The sequence below is a fragment of the Sapajus apella genome, unplaced genomic scaffold (assembly GCF_009761245.1).
Source record: "Sapajus apella isolate SASKATOON/1434 unplaced genomic scaffold, GSC_monkey_1.0 scaffold74, whole genome shotgun sequence".
Lineage (NCBI taxonomy): Eukaryota > Metazoa > Chordata > Mammalia > Primates > Cebidae > Sapajus > Sapajus apella.
This window is the reverse complement of record NW_022437014.1, coordinates 8,282,414-8,301,588: the sequence shown is the minus strand read 5'-3', so window position 1 is coordinate 8,301,588 and position 19,175 is coordinate 8,282,414. Positions and strand designations below refer to the sequence as shown.

General features: G+C 41.5%; 1 protein-coding gene across 1 annotated transcript in view; it reads left to right on the top strand.

Moving 5' to 3' along the window:
* ARMH4 (armadillo like helical domain containing 4) overlaps positions 1 to 19,175 on the top strand; it is a 138,139-nt gene that overhangs the window by 44,029 nt on the left and 74,935 nt on the right. Inside the window, exon 4 of the mRNA XM_032251182.1 lies at positions 9,314 to 9,571. Coding sequence (XP_032107073.1) covers positions 9,314 to 9,571 — 258 coding nt within the window. The remainder of the gene's footprint in view (positions 1 to 9,313; positions 9,572 to 19,175) is intronic.

The window sequence follows — 19,175 nt, the reverse complement described above, 5'->3', positions numbered from 1 at the left end:
TTTAACTGTCAAGAGAGATGGTTGCTTAGAAACCATTCTTCCTGCCCCTTTGCTGCTAGGGTCACCGCTAGTGTTTGGTGTTATGATGTAATCAGTGCCATGTCACCTTGGGAAAAAGAAGTGTCAGTTATGAGGATGAATTTTCCAATTCAAGGTAACATGACTAGAAGGAACTTTTCAGGCTGAACTCTCTGAATCTTCCTTTCCTGAATTGCAATGTCTTTTTAGAGATTGTCAGAACAAAAACAGCTTTACGTTTTTGAGCATTATCACTGGTTATTGACATAGGACGTGTATCTGCTATGCATAGTTAACCAAGATCAATTTTTTTTAGAGGTTCAGTGTACTTTCTCTATGCTATCTTTATGTAGAATAATTGTGTGTATCTTTTACCTTGATCCTATGCTTATTTGGGGTTCAGATGAATGAAAATAAAATTTGGGGTTTATTTAAACAAAATTTTAAAACTCAGACATTACCCTCTAACCTTTAAATATAACTTGGTAGTGTTATATGATTGAGTTCTTTAATTTTAGCTCTTGGGCCAGGAATCCTGTTATTTTTGGCATAGTTTTGTTTGCTGAACGTTTATGGCATGTCATTGTTCTTTGTGTTAAGAGATGTTCATGACATCATTATTTATTATGGGTGTAACTAATTGAAAGACTGGCTGAAATACAGATGACTTTCTCTTCAGTTTTTATGAACAGAAGATGAACTCTGGTTTTACATTGGTTGGTCTCGTATGCTGCCTTTGTGGTTGCTAGTGTATTCAGAGGAATGTATTGCTGATTGTTTTTTAAGTGTTACTCTGTGTTTCCTTAGATCTGGGCTTAAAAAAACTGCATCTATCTTATTATTTATGCATTTATTCATTCAAAAAATACTTATTGAGCACTATTGATTGCCAAGTACTGTACTGGTCATTGGTGATACAACAGTGGACAAGACCATCTTTCCCTTCTTTGATAGTTTCCCACCTTTCTAGTTCAAGTTACTATAACATACATTATTTTGCTAATTCGAAGAAAGGTGATAATGTCTTTTTTGTTACTGATCTGTAATAGTAGTCAGGTTCTATTGGTAATTGAAACAGGGTACAGGTGACATACAACTAAAGATGCTTAATGGCTGTAAAATAATTGTAGGCTCCTAAAAAAAAACATTTTCTGGCAGAAAAAGATTGTGAGAGAATAAGGTCGACTAAAAGAGAAACCTCATTCTAATAAGGCTGACTTCCTCCTCTCTTCTCCACACAGTCACCAAAACTTTTTTTTTCTATGGCTGTCTTCTTAGGCTAGCTCTATGATTTTGTAACTATTAAAAGGACAAATAATAAATCTTATAATTTGCTTTGTACTGAAGGGTGAAGCTGTTAGTACAAGGAGAAAGCTTTTCTCTTGTTTCTCACATGTAAGTCAGGGAAACTTCCTTACTTTCCCATAGTATAAATTGTATACTACTCAATAAGAAGTTTCTAAAGAGAATACTTCTCAGTTTCATTGTTTGACTCAGAGGAAGGCATCTCATGTTGGACATTTCAGGGCAGGGAGGAGGAGAAGGCAGTCTCTACCAAGGTGAGTGAGTGTGGGAGAGTTTATAAGACATGCTGACCCTAGTATTTTCCTCCAAGTCACATTATAAAGGTAGCAGCCTTCTTATTGGGCTAGGCTTGCTTACCTGCAGCCCTCTCTTTGGGATAATAAGATGGAGTAAAGTGACTTTGGAGATTCCTTTCATTTTTTAGGATTCTATACTTTAAAGAGAAGGGATTGGCTGAAGATGTTGAGGACCAAGTAGAAGTTGTCTTTGGTGGATGGTGGTGGTCAGAGAACAGTGATCCTAGGAGAGCAGGATTATATAGGCACAATTGTTTTATTAATCCAAACCTCTTAGGTTTGTGGGGAGCAAAGGACACTAAAATTAATTTTATAATGCTTCAAAAATAAAGAAAGAAATGGGGTCAGGTACAGTGGCTCACAGCTGTAATTCCAGTACTTTGGGAGGATGAGGCAGGAGGATCACATGAGACCAGGAAGCTGAGGCTGTAGTGAACCATGTGCACATCACTGCACTCCAGCCTGGGTGACAGAGCAAGACTGCATCTCAAAAAAAAAAAAAAAAAAAAAAAAAAGTGCTCTTTTAGACAGCTCCTGTCTATAGGAGGAAGGTCCACAAAGTCTTTAAATAGGGACTTTTTTTTGGTGGGGTGTTGGTTTTATGAAGAATAGAAATTTATTTCCTCATGGTTCTGGAGGCTAAGAAGTCTAAGACCAAGGTGTCAGCATCTGGCGAGGGTCTTCTTGCTACATGCTCGTGGCGGAAGGGCAGAAGAGCACGAGCCCACTCCCACAGCCCTTTTTATAAGGACACCAATCCATTAATTTCCAAACATGAATTTTGGGGGATGCATACAGACCATAGTGGGGAGGATCCTTCCTGCCTCTTCCAGCTTCTGGTGGCTCAAAGATTCCTCAGCTTGTGGCTGCCTCACTCCAGTATCTGGCTCCCTCTCCAAAAGACTTTCTCTTTGCCTCTCTGTCTGTATCTCAGTCTTTCTCTGCTTTATTCTTATAAGGACTTTTTTTCATTGTACTTAAGGCCCACCAAGAGAATCCAATACTATTTTATCTCAAAATCTTTAACTACTTGTACCTGCAAAGATTCCTTTACCAAATGAGGTCCCATTTGCAGCTTCTAGGGGGCCCAGATGTGGGTTTATCTCTTTGGGGCCACTGTTCCACCTACTGCTTTCTCCAAAACACATCTCAAGTCTGTCCATTTTTCCACCTTTACTGCACTGCCATGATTCTTCTCTCCTGGGACTCCTGCCATCAGCCTCTCCTGCTTTCATTTCTCTACCCCATTTTCCACACAGTCTAAGGGATCTTTTGAAACCCTGCGCCAAACCATGTATCCCTGCCCAAGGCCATCCAGTGCCCTCTCTTACCTGTGCAGAGCTGGTCTCCTGCTGAGAATTTACATCTTCACCCAAATGTCACTACCTTGAGGTGAGCTTCCAGTGATTTTGAGCTCATGTGCTCACACCACTCTTTTATCAGCCAGCCCAGCAGGCCACCAGATTTCATTTATTCTCAGCATTTATTACAACTTGAAAGCATATTCTCTCTCTCTCTCTTTCATTCACCCATCCCTCCTTCAACCCACCTACCTACCCATCCATTTGTGAAATTAAAGAACAGAATTCTTCTTTGTGAGGAATGTCGTTAACATCTTTTAAAACAGTTCCATCACCTGACCTCCTCTCCACAACCTCTCCCCCTTTTTCTCTTCTAATAACGGTGGGTTCTTCATGTCTGTGGTCTCTGGGCTTTTCACAATCCTCACTGCTGTTTCCTATCATGTTACCTGGCAGGGCAGGCAAAACAAATTGAGATTTTTTTTTTTCTAGTTAAAATCTCGAAATAAAGTTGTAGAAAAAAAAAAGAATTTTAGGAGAGTCATTTTTACATAAGAAATGACTTGCTAGAGTTTCTATTTATGGATTGAATATTACCTCACTGAAGGACAAAAGGTTAAGACTTTTGGCAGTGAACTTCCTTAGATGTCAGAATATTGCTTGGGCTATGCAGCAGATGCATTTCCTTTTCACCCCCCACAACTTGCTGCTGTTGCTTTCCTGCTCATCACTTCTGTGAAAATCTTTGTCCTTTTCCTTCTTTTTATCTGGTCTCTGTTTAACTGTCTTCTGCTTTCATTTCACCATTCTGATGAAAATCTAAGTGTTGTTTGGTGGAACAATTCTCCTCCTTGATGACTCCAGGCACTTCCATGCCCAATTTGTGGCAGAATTCTCTCTCTGTTTTCATTTCTGCTTCTTGGAGACCCGATACCGATTGGTAAACAATCTCGTGTATGGTGCTGTCATGGCTGATGTGCCGCAGTGAGTAGCGGTGATGCATCACAGTCTTACAGGAAGGGCAGGTGTTGTTCTCTTCCAAATACTTGACCAGGCAACCCTTACAGAATGTGTGCAGACACTTGGCCACCCTGGTTGCATCAGCGAGGTGCCCACTACACAGGCAGCAGGTGATGTGGGCATTAGTATCCCACAGCTTCATCCTTCTGGTCCACATTTTTGGCTTTTCCTCTTGATGTCTGTCTGCTTGTTTTTCTTTCTGCCTGGGCATGGAGGCCCCAGGTCATCACTCTGACTCACTGATTCTGCCTCACTCTGCACTCTGGTTCACTTCTGGCCCTTGCTGTTTTTCCATTTTCTAGCACAGAAACAGTCACTTTTGAGGGACGGCCAGGAGTCCCTGCTACATTGTGAAGCGGTGGTCTTGGTCTTGGGGGTGCAGGCAGGGGCACTCCAGGAGAAGGAAGGGGTGCTGCCCCCTCCAGATCCACCCCCAAGAGGAGGAGAAAACAACCTATCAGGAATTTAAAGTAAAGATATGGAAGTCCTCAGGTAGTTTTGATGGTTCCTGATAGTTTTCCTCATAATCTAAATATTCTATCATTTTTCCTCTATCCAGACTCCTTTTCAAGTTGTTTTTTTTTTTTTTTTTTTTTTTTAGAACGAGTTTTGTTTTTGCTGCCCAGGCTGGAGTACAATGATATGATCTTGGCCTACCACAACCTCCGCCTCCCGGGTTCAAGTGATTCTCCCGTCTCAGCCTCCCGAGTAGCTGGGATTACAGGATGTGCCACCACGCCCTGCTAATTTTGTATTTTTAGTAGAGACGGGGTTTCTCTATGTTGGTCAGACTGGTCTCGAACTCCCGATCTCAGGTGATCTGCCCACCTTGGCCTCCTGAAGTGCTCCTTGGTCCATCTTTATAATTATTTCTTCACACACAATCGATACCCTTTCTTACCCTCTCTCTATCCTCCATGGTTTCTATTGAGCTCTTCTGGTAAAACTTGCTGCTGGTTAAGTCTCTGTGCCTACTACCATCTCCATCCATGCCCGCTTCCAAGCAGCTGAATGTGACTGGAGAACAACTCACAACCATCTCAACAGGTCTCACTTTAAATATATGATGTCACATCTGAAGTGGGCCTAGAAAACTGCCTGGCAGTCCTGCCCCGTTCCTCCGAGGATTTACTTGCCCACTCTCCAAGGTAACTATTTTTTTTTTTTTTTTGAGATGGAGTTTCGCTCTTGTTACCCAGGCTGGAGTTCAATGGCGTGATCTCGGCTCACCATACCTCCGCCTCCTGGGTTCAGGCAATTCTCCTGCCTCAGCCTCCTGAGTAGCTGGGATTACAGGCACGCACCACCATGCCTAGCTAATTTTTTGTATTTTTAGTAGAGACGGGGTTTCACCATATTGACCAGGATGGTCTCGATCTCTTGACCTCATGATCCACCCGCCTCGGCCTCCCAAAGTGCTGGGATTACAGGCGTGAGCCACTGCGCCCGGCCAAGGTAACTATTTTACACTTTTTCCTCTCACCTCAAACCACCAACATTGCTGTTTTCTCTTCCAGGTTTTTATTTGACTGAGAATAAAAGAAACAGAAAGATGACTTTCATGTATTCCAACCATCAAATCTGCTCACCTGCCTGCACCATGCCTGTTTCTCTGCCCTTCTTTTCCTACTGTTGCAGGGGAGGGTGGATACAAGACAGCCTGTGCACTGAACACTGTCTTTTTTTAGTCATTATGAAGAAGCCAATCTGTCCACTATGTGCCAGGCTTAGTTTTAAGTCCCTTATAATGCTTTTTTTTTTTTTAGATGAAGTCTTGCCCTGTCACCCAGGCTGGAGTGCAGTGGCGTGATCACGACTCACTGCAACCTCTGCCTCCCGGGTTCAAGGGCTTCTCCTGCCTCAGTCCCTCCAGTAGCTGGGATTACAGGTGCCCGCCACTACACCCAGCTAATTTTTTGTATTTTTAGTAGAAGTGGGGTTTCACCATGTTGGCCAGGCTGGTCTTGAACTCCTGACCTCATGATTCACCCGCCTTGGCCTCCCAAAATGCTGGGATTACAGGCGTGAGCCACCGTGTCCAGCCAAGTCCCCTATAAATTAACTAATGTGATTCTCACAACAGATCTGTGAGGTAGGAATAATATCAGTTCTACAGATGAGGAAGCTGGGGCACAGCAAAATTCAGCAACATGTGCAAAATCACACAGCCATAATAAATTTGCGTGGCTTCAGAGTCCATGCATGCAGCCACCTTATAAAACTGTGTATCTCAGGATATTCTCCTGCAGCTGCTTCTCTCTTTCTTGCCTCATTGATTGCCCCTCTCAATGAGATCTGACCCATTAACTTACAAGCAGGTTCTATCTTCTATATTCTATTTTAAGAACCTACCCTTGACCAGGTATCTATCTCTACCTGCATCCTAATTTCTCTGTTCTTCTTTTAGCCAAATTTCTGGTAAGAATTTTTTGTTTGTTTGCTTGTGTCTTCACAAGCAAACCACTTCGCTTGAACCACTCCAACCTGCCTTTGTCCTTGTCATTCCTCAGAAACAACTTTTGTCAAGGTCACCCATAGCATCCCAGTGCCCAAGCCAGAGGGACATCCTTAGTCTCTTACTCGGACCCTTGGAAATGCTTTCTTCATTTGCCTTCCCTGACACTACACTCTCCTTGGTTTTTCTCCTACCCCAGTGGTCACTCCTGTCTCCTGTGCAGATCTCCCTCAGCTGGTCACCCTCTAAATGGTGGCTTTGCCTGGGAATGTGGCCTGGACCATTTCCCTTTCGGTCTATATTCACCCTCTTGATAATCTCAACCAGTCTCAAGGTTTTGGATATTATTTATAAGCTGACGATTCCCAAACTTTTATCTCTAGCTTTGAAATGTCCGTAGTCCTCCAATATTTCCTTGGATGCCATAGGCCATCACACAGTTACTATATCTCAAATGACAATTCTTGCTTTGACTCTTTATCTTTTAGGTCCCATTTTTCAGCCATGTGGGATCTTCCTCCTGCATTTCACATTATAATTATCAGCAGGGTTCTACCTTCAAATTATATCCCGGATCTCAGCACCTCTCTGCTCTTTCCAGACTGTACTCTAGTCCAAAGCACCGTAATCTATACCTGGTTTTTAAATGGACTCCTTGTTAGCCTTCCTGTTTCATCTCTTGCTCTAATACAGCCTGTTCTCCACCCTGTTGCTAGAATCATTCTTTATAAATGTAAGTCAGCATGACTTGTTCCCAAAAAACCTACTGAAATAAACAAAAGACTCAAAAAAAAAAAAAAAGCAAGAAAGAAAAGAAAAAAAAGTCAGATCTGGCCCCTGCCCACTTCTTCCACTTCTTCCTGCCTCGTTTCCTATATTTGCCCTGGTTCTCACAGCCCAGGCTTCTTTGCCATTCTTTGAACACAGCAAGGCCACACCTGCCTCAAGGATTAAGTCCTTGCTGTTTCCTCCACTGGGAATGGTCTTCCTGTAGATATGGACCTAAATTAAACAAGAGAATTCACTATTTCGGTATATCCTCTGTTCAAACTTCACCTTGTCAGAAAAGCTTTCTTTAATCTCTCTTTCTAAAATAGTAGTGTCTGGCATTTTCTATCTTCTTGCCGGTTTTAATGAGAGTGTAGAGTTATCTGTCTATCATTTGTTTGCTGTGAGCCTTTCTGAGTGGTGTATGGGCGCCATGACGGCAGAGACGTTACTGCCCTATCCCTAGTGTCTGCAATAGCATGCATCAGGAGGCTGATAAATATTTGTCGAATTTTTAGAATGGTGACAGATATTAATTCTACCAAGTTAAAGGACATATAAAAATTAAAAAAGATTAAAGGTGACATTTTCTAAAACTTAAAAACCTCTAAATGATAGAGGAAAGGGAGTATGTGTGGAGAAAGTTGTGTAGAAGCAGAAAAGGAGAGTCTCCAAGTTCTTGGGCTCTGGTTGTCCTTCTTCCCTTCTTTTCTCCACCATAGGAGGAGACTTACCTATTGCAGTCACTGCTGTGCCGGGAGTCAAGGGGAGAGACCAAAGGGAAGGCCTTTGGTGGACTTTGTGGGCATTTATCAGGGGCTTCAGGGGTGCATCCATGGGGAGGATGGGGACTTGAAATATTGCTAGGAAATTAAATTGGTGAAACAAAATGAAATTGGGGATTTTTTTTTTTTTTTTTTTACCTGGAGTTTTGGTCTTCTTGCCCAGGCTGGAATGCAGTGACACCATCTCGGCTCACCATAACCTCCACCTCCCAGTTTCAAGTGATTCTCCTTCCTCAGCCTCCCGAGTAGCTGGGATTACAGGCATGCACCACCACTCCTGGCTAATTTTGTATTTTTAGTAGAGATGGGGCTTCTCCATGTTGGTCAGGCTGTTCTCAAACTCCTGACTTCAGGTGATCTGTCTACCTTGGCTCCTAAAGTGCTGGGATTACAGGCGTGAGCCACCGTTCCCGGCCTACGAAATTGGGGATCTTATGTTCCTTAAATCCACTCCGCTTGAAGCATTGAAAATGACAACTTGTGGTGAAGTGCCATGGCTCATACCTGTAATCCTAGCATTGTGGGAGACTGAGGGAGGAGGATTGCTTGAGTTTAGGAGTTTGAGGCTGCGGTGAACTATGATCATGACACTGCACTCCGGTGTGGGCAACAGAGTAAGACCTCGTCTCTTAAAAAAAAAAACTAGAAAATGATGAATTGTGGATGTTAACTCTTACAATGATGATAATGGTAATTTTTAATGTGTTGCCTTTCTGATGACTCCTGATGAATATCCCATTTCCCAATTCCTTTAGAGTTGGATTGAGAATGTTGATGAAATTATTTCCAGTTTCTTGGATTACTCTTCCTTAGAGAGAACAAGATCCAAGGTGAATTCATATGCTCTTCACTTACCATTGTTGTGAGTTCTACTCACTGATATGGATAAATAGAAAAAAATTGTGGCAAAATAATGAATTCTCTCCATTAACATTATGAACTATAAAGGGATGGGAACAGCTTATTTTAAGCTCTGTTAGTACTTCAGTGTGCTAACTGATAAACATTTAATCATCTCCAGAAAACAGCAAAAGTAAAACAATTTATTGTATTGTATAAATACAATATTTATATTATAAATATAAATAACTTTAATAACAAATCATATTACCCGAACTTTGACTCCTGATAAACATCTGCCTTATACTTATCTGACGTAATTATTCTTTTGAAAGTTTAAACTCTAGGACATACTGTGGGTGTATAATCCTGCAAATTTCACATTGTCTGACTTTGGCTATAAAGATGTGTTTCAAAACACCAAACAGTTATTTTGTAGTGTTTGGATTATTTCAAAGGATTTATTTGTTTCAGCATAAACTCATTCTATGTCTCTATGTTTCCCTTTGATTTCTTTTTGCCTAGAGGGAGAAGATGATGAGGATGAAGAGGACGAAGAAGATGAAGATGAAGAAGAGGAAGATGAGGACGAAGATGAGGAAGATAAAGACGCAGACTCGCTGGATGAAGGCTTGGATGGTGACACTGAGCTGCCAGGGTTTACTCTCCCTGGTGTCACATCCCAGGAACCAGGTTTAGAGCAGGGAAACATGGACCTGTTGGAGGGAGTTACCTACCAGGTGCCAGATGCCATTGAATGGGAACAGCAGAATCAAGGCCTGGGTAAGAGGCATGCGTGTTTCCCTTTTCCTTCCTTCTCTCCTTCTTTTATGTTTCTAAGGTGACAGCCTTCTTTCATTGCTATCTATTGTAGAGAAAAATGGGTTTTCTGTATTTATGAGTAGTTTCTACATCTATGGGTGGCGGTTAAGAGTATAAATATAAACTCATTGAAGAAATAACTGATAATTAAACATTAAAAATTATTAGTTACTTCTTCAATGAGTTGTTATTTATGCTCTTAAATAGCCAGGCTCCAAACAGTCTCTAACTGCCTATTATGAGCACAGTTGCCTGATTTTTGGAAGAAATTCAGTTTTTCTTTCCCAGTTGGAAGACAGCAGTAGGCTTTAGGAGGCCATCTGCACGGGGAGGAGATTTGTGCAACCAGGCTGCCCGGACAAACAGCACCAGGGGATAGAGTCAGAGAACAAATGCATTCTTGTTCCACTCTGTCCTTTGGTAATCTGTTCCCTCGGGGAACTTCATGCCCTGCTTGTAGGTGAGCAGTTGGACAGTCCCATGACTTTCCTGTTAAGTCTTGTGGCTGCATTGCCTTGTCAAACACGATTTCATTTCAGCCACTAGGGTGTCCAGACCACTCCATGCTACTGTCTATTCGTGGCTCATGCTTGTGGCGAGAGACTTGGAGGACAGGGGCTGCTCCTTAGCTCGGCACTTCCTTCCCCATTGGCAGGGAAGCTCCCCAGTCTGTCCCTCTCCTCTTGTCAGAGGGAGACACTCTTCAGCTGTGAGTGACTCCTTGAGGCCCTATTCCTTTGACTGGAGGTGAAGTGATCTCTCCTCCAAAGAAACTCTTCTCTGAAATGCTCCTAGTCTTTAACAGCTGGGCCCATTGATTCCTTCAGTGTGGCAGATGTTAGATTTAAGAGTCAGAAAAACTGGTCAAAATACTAGCTTAGGGGACATTTTGTTGAAAATTTGGAAGTTGGTCTGGGACTTTGGTCTGGATGTAATTCTGGGAGTAGCACTCTGTAGACTGGCATACAGGTTGTAGTTGAAATGTAGCTGGGACTTCCTGTGGAATATGCTGCAGGAAGGAGAGAAGATAATAAGGGATGGACTTCCAGTGGACAGACAACATTTCCTGAATTATTTTCTGGCCAAATTCAGCATGCATTGGACAATGGTTACTTTAAAAACATGTCATATGAAACTGATAAAAACTTATACAGGTATCAAAACATTATAATATCAAAATACTGGCAAACAAACACACAAGATGAACTCTGGTCTGTGAACAAGTGAATGAATGTTTAGTTTGAAATGCTTCTGTTCTACATGAGCAGGTTTGAAATGAATGAAATAAAATACAAAATACAAAGATAACTTATTACAGAGCAGGTTAAAAACAGACAAAAATCTACACATAAAGTGACTCCTCAGGCTGTGCACAGCTTTATAATATGGAAGTATCATGTACAGTTAAACAGCCTTTCAAGGTGGATGGGATGGATATTCAGAGACTAGAATTTTATTGGAGGGAGGAGCGAGGGAGACAGGGTTGCCTTAGCACAGAAGCAGGGACATCATATGGCATCTACCCTGGATCTGTGGTCAAAGAAATGAAGTTTCACCACTTAGGAAGTGAACTTGCCATCTATGAATAATTATAAGTAATTGGAGGGTCTTAGAAAAATATAGGGAAGCTCTGATTCAAGGCTAAAATGATCATCTGGGCTGTGGTATTATCATGCTCCTCAACACAAATTTACCACTGAATAGGAGTCAGATTTTTAAGGAATCAACTGTACTGAGGTGTGTATTATACACAATAAATTGCACTTACTGAAAGCGTACGATTTGATGAGTTTTCAGGGTTAGATACCCCCATACGGCACCCGTCACAGTCATGATGCAGAACATTTCCATCATGTCATCCCCAGTGATTCCTCATGCCCCTTTGCAGTTCATCCCTCCCTCAGGTAGCCACTGGTCTTCTTTGGTCACTGCACATAGTTTGCATTTCCTAGAATTTTGTACAAATGAAATCAAATGGTATATGTGATTTTGTGTCCAGCTTAGATCACTTAGCATAATGATTTTGAGATTCAACTATGTTGTATGTAGTGCGTGTCAGTAGTTTGTTCCTTATTATATGTAACATACAGACCCACGTGCTCACACATCCACTCACACATATATATAGCTGACTAGTATTCAGTTTTATGGATATAACACGTTTTGCTCATCTAGTCACCTGTTGATGAACAGCTGGCTTGTTCCCTGTTTTGGCTAATAGCAGTTAAAATTAAGGCTTGTCATGCTTGAAACTGAGGACAAAAAGCTCTGTGGTCCTCCTGTCCTGACTTCTGATTTCAGGCCCCTTGCTCAGCTAAAGTTTCTTTTCTTGGTTTTCTTTTCTTTTTTTTTTTTTTTTTTTTTTTTTTTTTTTTTTGAGACAGAGTCTTACTCTGTCATCCAGGCTGGAGTGCAGTGGTGCAATCTCAGGCACTGCAACCTCTGCCTCCCAGATTCAAATGATTCTTCCACCTCAGCCTCCCAAGTAGCTGGAACTACAGGTACCTGCCACTACACCAGGCTAATTTTTGTATTTTTAGTAGAGACGTAGTTTCACCATGTTGGCCAGGCTGGTCTCAAACTGCTGATCTTAGATGATCTGCCCACTTTGGCCTCCCAAAGTCCTGGGATTACAGGTGTGAGACACAGCTAAAGTTTCTTAAATTAGTGACACCAGTTTAATAATTTGTTATACTTTTAAAAGTGATTTCTCCAGATCCTGAGTTTTTTTTTTTTAAATCAGACTTTTTCTTATTATTTACTATTTCTCTAGGTGTCTCTTTTTGCTGTTGCTTCTTTTCCTAAAAAACTCATTTTGTCAACATGTTTTTAGCATTGTGGTTTCCTGGGAACCAAACAAAGGAACAAATATTTCGAAGTGTACGTCTCACTGTGAGAAGATTGTGTTTGAGGAGGTTCTGGGTTTAGAATTTTATTAGCCCACCATCTTTTCTTGGAAGGACAGAAATTCTCCTAATAATTCAAAACAAATAACAACATCTAGATCAATATTAAATGATACGGTTTACTAAATACTCTCAGGTCAGATAAAATAGTCTAACTCCTTTTTTTCTTTGTAATGGATTTTGTGGTAGGTAGAACAATGGCTCCCTGAAGATGTCCATGTTCTAATATCTGGAACCTGTGAATACATTACCCTACATGGAAAAAGAGACTTTACTGATTTGATTAAATTAAGGATCTTTAGGCTGGGCACAGTGGCTCATGCCTGTAATCCCAGTACTTTGAAAGGCTGAGGCAGGAGGATCGTTTGAGGCCAGGAGTTTGAGAAGTGCCTGGAAATATGGAAAGACCCCATCTCTACAAAAGCTACAAAAAGTTAGCTGAGGATGACATGTGCTTGTAGTCCCAGATACTCAAGAGGCTGAGGTGGGAGGGTCACTTGAGCCAGGTGTATGAGTTTGTTTTCATGCTGCTATGAAGAGATACCAGAGACTGGATAATTTATGAAGGAAAGAGGTTTAGTTGACTTCACAGTACTGCAGGGCTGGGGAGGCCTCAGGAAATTTACAATCCTGGCAGAAGGGGAAGCAAACACGTCCTTCTTCATATGGTAGCAGGGAGGAAAAGTACAGACCTAAGTGGGAAAAAGCCTCCTATAAAACCATCAAATCTTGTGAGAACTCACTCTCTACCATGAGAACAGTATGGGGAAACTGCCCCCATAATCGAAGCACCTCCCACAGGGTCCCTCCCAGGACACAGGGGATCATGGGAACTACAAGATGAGATTTGGGTGTTGGCATGGCCAAACCATATCACCAGGAATTTAAGGCCACAGGAAGCCATGATTACGCCACTGCATTCCAGCCTGGGTGACAGAGTAAGACCCTGCCAAAAAAAAAAAAAAAAAAAAAAAAGTTAAGGATCTTTAAATTGGAATGGGGAGGATATCCTGGATTATTGTGTGGATTCAGTATAATCACAAAGGTTCTTATAGGAGGGAAGTAGGCGATTGAGAATCAGAGAAGATGTGATGATAGGAGCAGAGGTCAGAGTGATGTAGCCATCAGCCAAGGAATGCTGTCAGCCTCTAGAAGCTGGAAAAGGCAAGGAAACGGATTCTCCTCCAGGGCCTCTGGAAGGAATGCAGCCCTGCCAACATCTTGGTTTTAGCTCAGTTAGACCCATTTCAGACTTTTCACCTCCAGAACTGCAAGGTAATAAATCTGTGTTAAGTGAAGCCTTATGGTAATTTGCTATAGCAGCCATAGAAAACTGATGCAGATTTCAATAGGTATTCAAGGAGCAGCGTCATTTTGAAAGCAGAGCCTCATGGCAGCTATGCTCAGAGTGTAAACATTGTAAAATTAAGTATACTTTTTCCTGTAATGAATCAATAAAAATGTAGACACTGAGATTCTTTGAAAAGTAATTCTATTTAATATAATAACACTTTAATTGGCTGTCTGCTTCATTCCTATTTTTAAATGGATTGTTTTATTTATAGGTTGTCACCTCCAGTTTTACAATATGAATGGTATTCCAAAGTAAATGCTGAAACCCATGTAAATTTTTAAAAATGAACAGATTGAGGTGGGTAGTGAACTAAAAATAATGCAAGCTCTTGGAATAGATTATAGTCTCATTTCCTGTGAAGTGCCAAGAGCAGGAACATAGATGACTTTCTAAGGCAAAGCAGTAAATTCAGACCTCACATTCTCTGCACTTCTGTTTTCTGCACCATCATATATGCATTGCCTCTGAAGCTTTGGAGGAAGAGAACTTAGTTTCTTCATCTTGCTGCAAGGAAATGTGAATGTGGAGTGAACTGTGTGTTGCTGGGATAGAGAGAATCGGGAGTGAAAGTTCCATGCTTTGATTGAGGCATATTGGCTGATTTGTCAAATGTTAGTAGCATATAGGAAGCTGATATACAGAATTAATTTCTTCTCTCATCTAACAAGTTCATTTTTACATTTATTGACAAGAACCTATACAGAGAGCAGACACTGTGACCCACACCACTTCTTATCCTCTTGCTATAATAAATCACACAATTATCCTCTTTGAAGTGTAAAAATCCATATGACCAAAGATGGGTCAACATATTTATTTTAATGTTTATATACCTGGTGATTCACTTCTGTTTGCTTGCTATATTTGTTCAGATGCCTTCAGTTATAGGTAGTAGAAATCCTAAGTTAAATTGGTTTACAGAATGAAGAAATACGTTTTTTTTTCTCAAAACAAGAAGTCTAGAGAAGGAGCTCCTGGGTCTATTGATGCAGAAGCCCAATTGTCATCAGTGACATAAGTTTTTTTCCCATTTTGCTGTACTATTATCCTTGGTGTGTTGACTTGGCCCTCAGGCTGGCTTCCTTTTAGTTGCAATGGCTGCAACAATTTCAGGTTCCACATCCAGACAAGACATTGTTCAGAGAAGGAAGGCAACTCTTTTTACTGTGTTCTTTCTTTCCTTCTTTCTTTCTTTTTTGAGACACAGTCTTATTTTCTCCCCTAGGCTGGAGTGCAGTGGTGTGATCTTGGCTCACTACAACCTCCACCTTCTGGGTTCAAGTGATTCTGCCACCCCAGCCTCCCCAGTAGCTGGGATTATGGGCACACACCATGCCTGTAATTTTTGTATTTGTAGTAGAGATGGGGTTTTGCCGTGTTGATCAGGCTGATCTTGAACTCCTGACCTCAAGTAATCTGCCCACCTCAGCCCCCAAAGTGCTGGGATTACAGGAATAAGCCACTGTGCCTGGCCCATTGTGCCCCTCCCTTCCTCCCTTACCCCCTTCTTCCCTTCCCCCTTTCCCCCTCCCCCCTTCCCCCATTCCCCCCTTCCCTTACTCCCTCTTTCCCCTCCCCGTCTCTCTGTCTCCCAGGCTGGAGTGCAGTGGTGTGATCTTGGCTCATTGCAACCTCCACCTCCCAAGTTCAAGTAATTCTCCTGACTCAGCCTCCTGAGTAGCTGAGATTATAGGTGCATGCCACCATGGCCCAGCTAATTTTTGTATATTTAGTAGAGACAGGGTTTCACCATATTGGCCAGGCTGGTCTTGCACTTCCAGGCTCAGGTGATCTGTCTGCCTCAGCCTCCTAAAGTGCTGGGATTGCATGTTTGAGCCACTGTGCTTCTTTCTTAAGAGAGAGACAGCCTTTCAAGAATTCCCCAGTAGTCTATATCATGCCCCTGACTGGCTGAGATTAGGTCACATGCCTATTTCTGAACACTGGTTAGCAAGTGGAATGTGATCATGTGATTGGTGGAATGGATGGAGCCAGGGGGCAGTCACCATGCCCATCACTCATGGTTTCTGTGTTGTTCTGTTTTCTTCTCTTGTCAGTGATAATGCGTCTGTGTCTCTTCCATCCTCTAAGAATCCCATGACCAATCTTGTTAACTTATTATCTTTATTTGGTTTGAGTTCATGACTTCTGGATGAGAGCTTGAGGGTGGCATTGTTCCATCCCAGGAAGAGACCATTTTTGGCTACTTTAGAGTTTGATTGATGTTCCAGATGGATAAAGCTATTGGCTTGTTAATTGAGAATTATTGTAGCTGTCTTTACTTTTTTCAAAATTCTGCATCTGACATTGGAATGGACACTTGATTAAGGAAGTGGTATATTTTTCTCTGGAAATACTTAACAAATATGACGCCCAATTAATGGTCTAGGGATGTTTATGGAAAACAGAGGAATGGAGGGAATCACTCATGTATCTGTCTTTTAACCAGACATTCACTGAGCACCTGCAAAGTGTGTGCTGTATTTACTGAAAATAGTGAGAGGCTGACAGATAAAGAGATGTAAAGTCATGGGGCAGAGTGTGGTCCCATAAATGTGAGGTCCTTGGTTGAGCAGTTCTACAGTGGGGAACTGAATTATCACTTATCAACAGGGCTAGCTTTGAGTGGGCAGCCCATCTCATTTGAGATGTGACTTCAGAGATGCACTGTCTGATCCTCTAATTTATATCAGCTTTGCTGTCCGCACATAGTGCCTGCTTTCCAATATTAGAGCCTTGCTTTGCGTTGATGTGTATCTTCAGAAGGCCCTAGAAAGATAGACATCTTCTATCTGGGTAGAACAACTCATTAAGATATTATCATTTACTATGCTCTATAAGGGATTAATTTATCAGGTTCATTAGCTGCTAATTTGGCAAGATGAAAGGGAGAGGAACATAAGATGCATGTGTTTTGAATTGGTAAGAGAGTAGAATGAATTGCAGCCTAAGCGTTGGAAGTGGGCTTCTGGAAACAGAGCATTTGACTGTGAGGAAGTGAGACCCTTAGCCCTAAAATATGCCAGTGCCCTCTTTCTTCTCGTCCTCCTTTTTCTTATTATTCATTTAAAACACTTAACATGTAGCTGAGATTGAATACTTAATATAGTGCAACACAGACTGTGGCGGCAAGGAAAAGATGCCTTGCAAAAAATAGTGGGAAGTGTGAGATTTCCAACAGCTCCTCATTGCAAGAAATGTCAGTGTATTTTGATGTATAACATGTTAAGCTATGGCTTAAAGGTTTGCTTGAAGCTGCCAAGATTAAGGTAATTAAGTATGTGTATAGAATGAGTGGAAGGAAAGAAATCTCAGCCCAATGTAACCAGCACAAAGAGAGATGGTAGATTGGCTAAAACCCCCAGACGACTGCACTCAATCTTAGCTGCACATTGGAATCCATTTATTATAGCTCCTAGAGAGCTATAAAAATTACTGATACCTGGATGCTACTTCTATAAAACAACTGTCTTAGACCGAATCTACTGATCATGCTCCAGGGGTGAGGCAGCTTCTGTTTATGTAGCGAGATGGAGAAAGAGCATTTTCAGAAGTGTTTCTGTACATTGTGAATGGAATCCCCATGAGTAAAAATTTATATTACTTTTAATGATCTTTCGTGTGTTGGATTAATGTGTCTTAAGAAAACCTTCAGCTTTTTGTAATCACATAGAGATCAAACAAAGTCAATATTCATGATTTAATTTTCCCAGAAAGCTCATGGTCACATTATAGACTCCTAAATCTGGACCATGGATGTGTGTACTCAGACACCTGTATCCAGGATAAGTGGGTATCTCCCAATATGAGCTTCCTTGAGTAGGTATCTGCCAGACACCTGGGAGTCCTTCCATCCCCATTTCGCTCTTGTTGCTCAGGCTGGAGTGCAATGGTGAGATCTCGGCTCGCTGCAACCTCCCCCGTCTGGGTTCAAGCAATTCTCCTGCCTCAGCCTCCCGAGTAGCTGGAATTACAGGCATGCACCACCATGCCTGGCTAATTTTGTATTTTTAGTAGAGACAGGATTTTTCCATGTTGGTCAGGCTGGTCTTGAACTCCCGACCTCAGGTGATCTGCCTGCCTCGGCCTCCCAAATTGCTGGGAATATGGGTGTGGGCCACCATGTCCAGCTGCCATTCCCTCTTTCTTTGGAAAGAGTGGAATTATTTTTCTAGACCAGAGAAGCAAAGACTTGGATGCAGACCTTTTTTTTCACATTAGGTAAGATACCCTGGTGCTAGAGTTTAAAGCAGAGATAATGATCTCTGCATCGTGATGATAAACATGTAAAAGAAACTGAACATAAGAGAAATGAACACCTAAGAGGAGGATGCCTTTTAAGTCTGATATATTTTTTCTTCATAGACCTTTCCATTTGAATTGTTGGTTACTTGTGGATTTGTGGTAGTTGGGAATTTCTGGGAAAGAATATCTATCTGCTTGTGGTAGAGGATTCAACAAACTCAGGATTTTAGTAGGTTTTAAATGCACTTATTTCCTGGGTTTTCCATGTATTTATATACTGTTGTATTGTACCTATTTTTGCTAGAAACTCCAAATCCTCTTTTTAGCACGAGGTAGGTTATAAATAGGTTAACTACCCAAAAATGAATAGACTTCCTTCCTGCTGCTCATTCCCAACTGTGCTCGCCAGATGTACCCTGCGAACTACAAACACAGAATTCATTAGAACCAAGAGTCAGAAAGAGAACTGGGCAAGCCTAAAGAAAGCAGGTGCGAGCCTAAAAAGAATGTAAAGTACTCTGTGTTTTTCTTTTATTTTAATGTTCATGAGACTTCTGATGAGCAGTTCTGGATATTGGCTACTGTCAAATTCTTGTTTTCCTTTAACATAAGACACATTAAGGTATTTGGAAAGAGAAAAGGATTGATGGCATAGATAATTTTGTGGGTTGTCCAAAGTTTTTCTTAAAGACTGACATTTAATGATGTTTTCACAGCTATTTAGGAATTTCATACCAAAAATCTCAGGCAGACAGCATTGAGGCTTCAGGAATTCATTAATTCCAAGAGTCGTAGGCAGAACTCACAGGAACCCAGACACTTCACTTTGTCCAGGTCACTGTGGAACACTGCAAATTGCCTTCCCCTCCCTCTAAATTTTCTTTTGAGAAAATGAATGTGAAGCAACTCTTAAGTCTCAAACGCTAATGTAATGAAGGAAACCTATAAAATAGAGTTAGTTGAGTGTCGCTACAGTTCAGCCGCCATGACTACCTATGTGTACAATTTAGTATTTCCAGAGCACTCAGCTAACCCCTCAGGTGGAAAGTCTCCCTGCAGA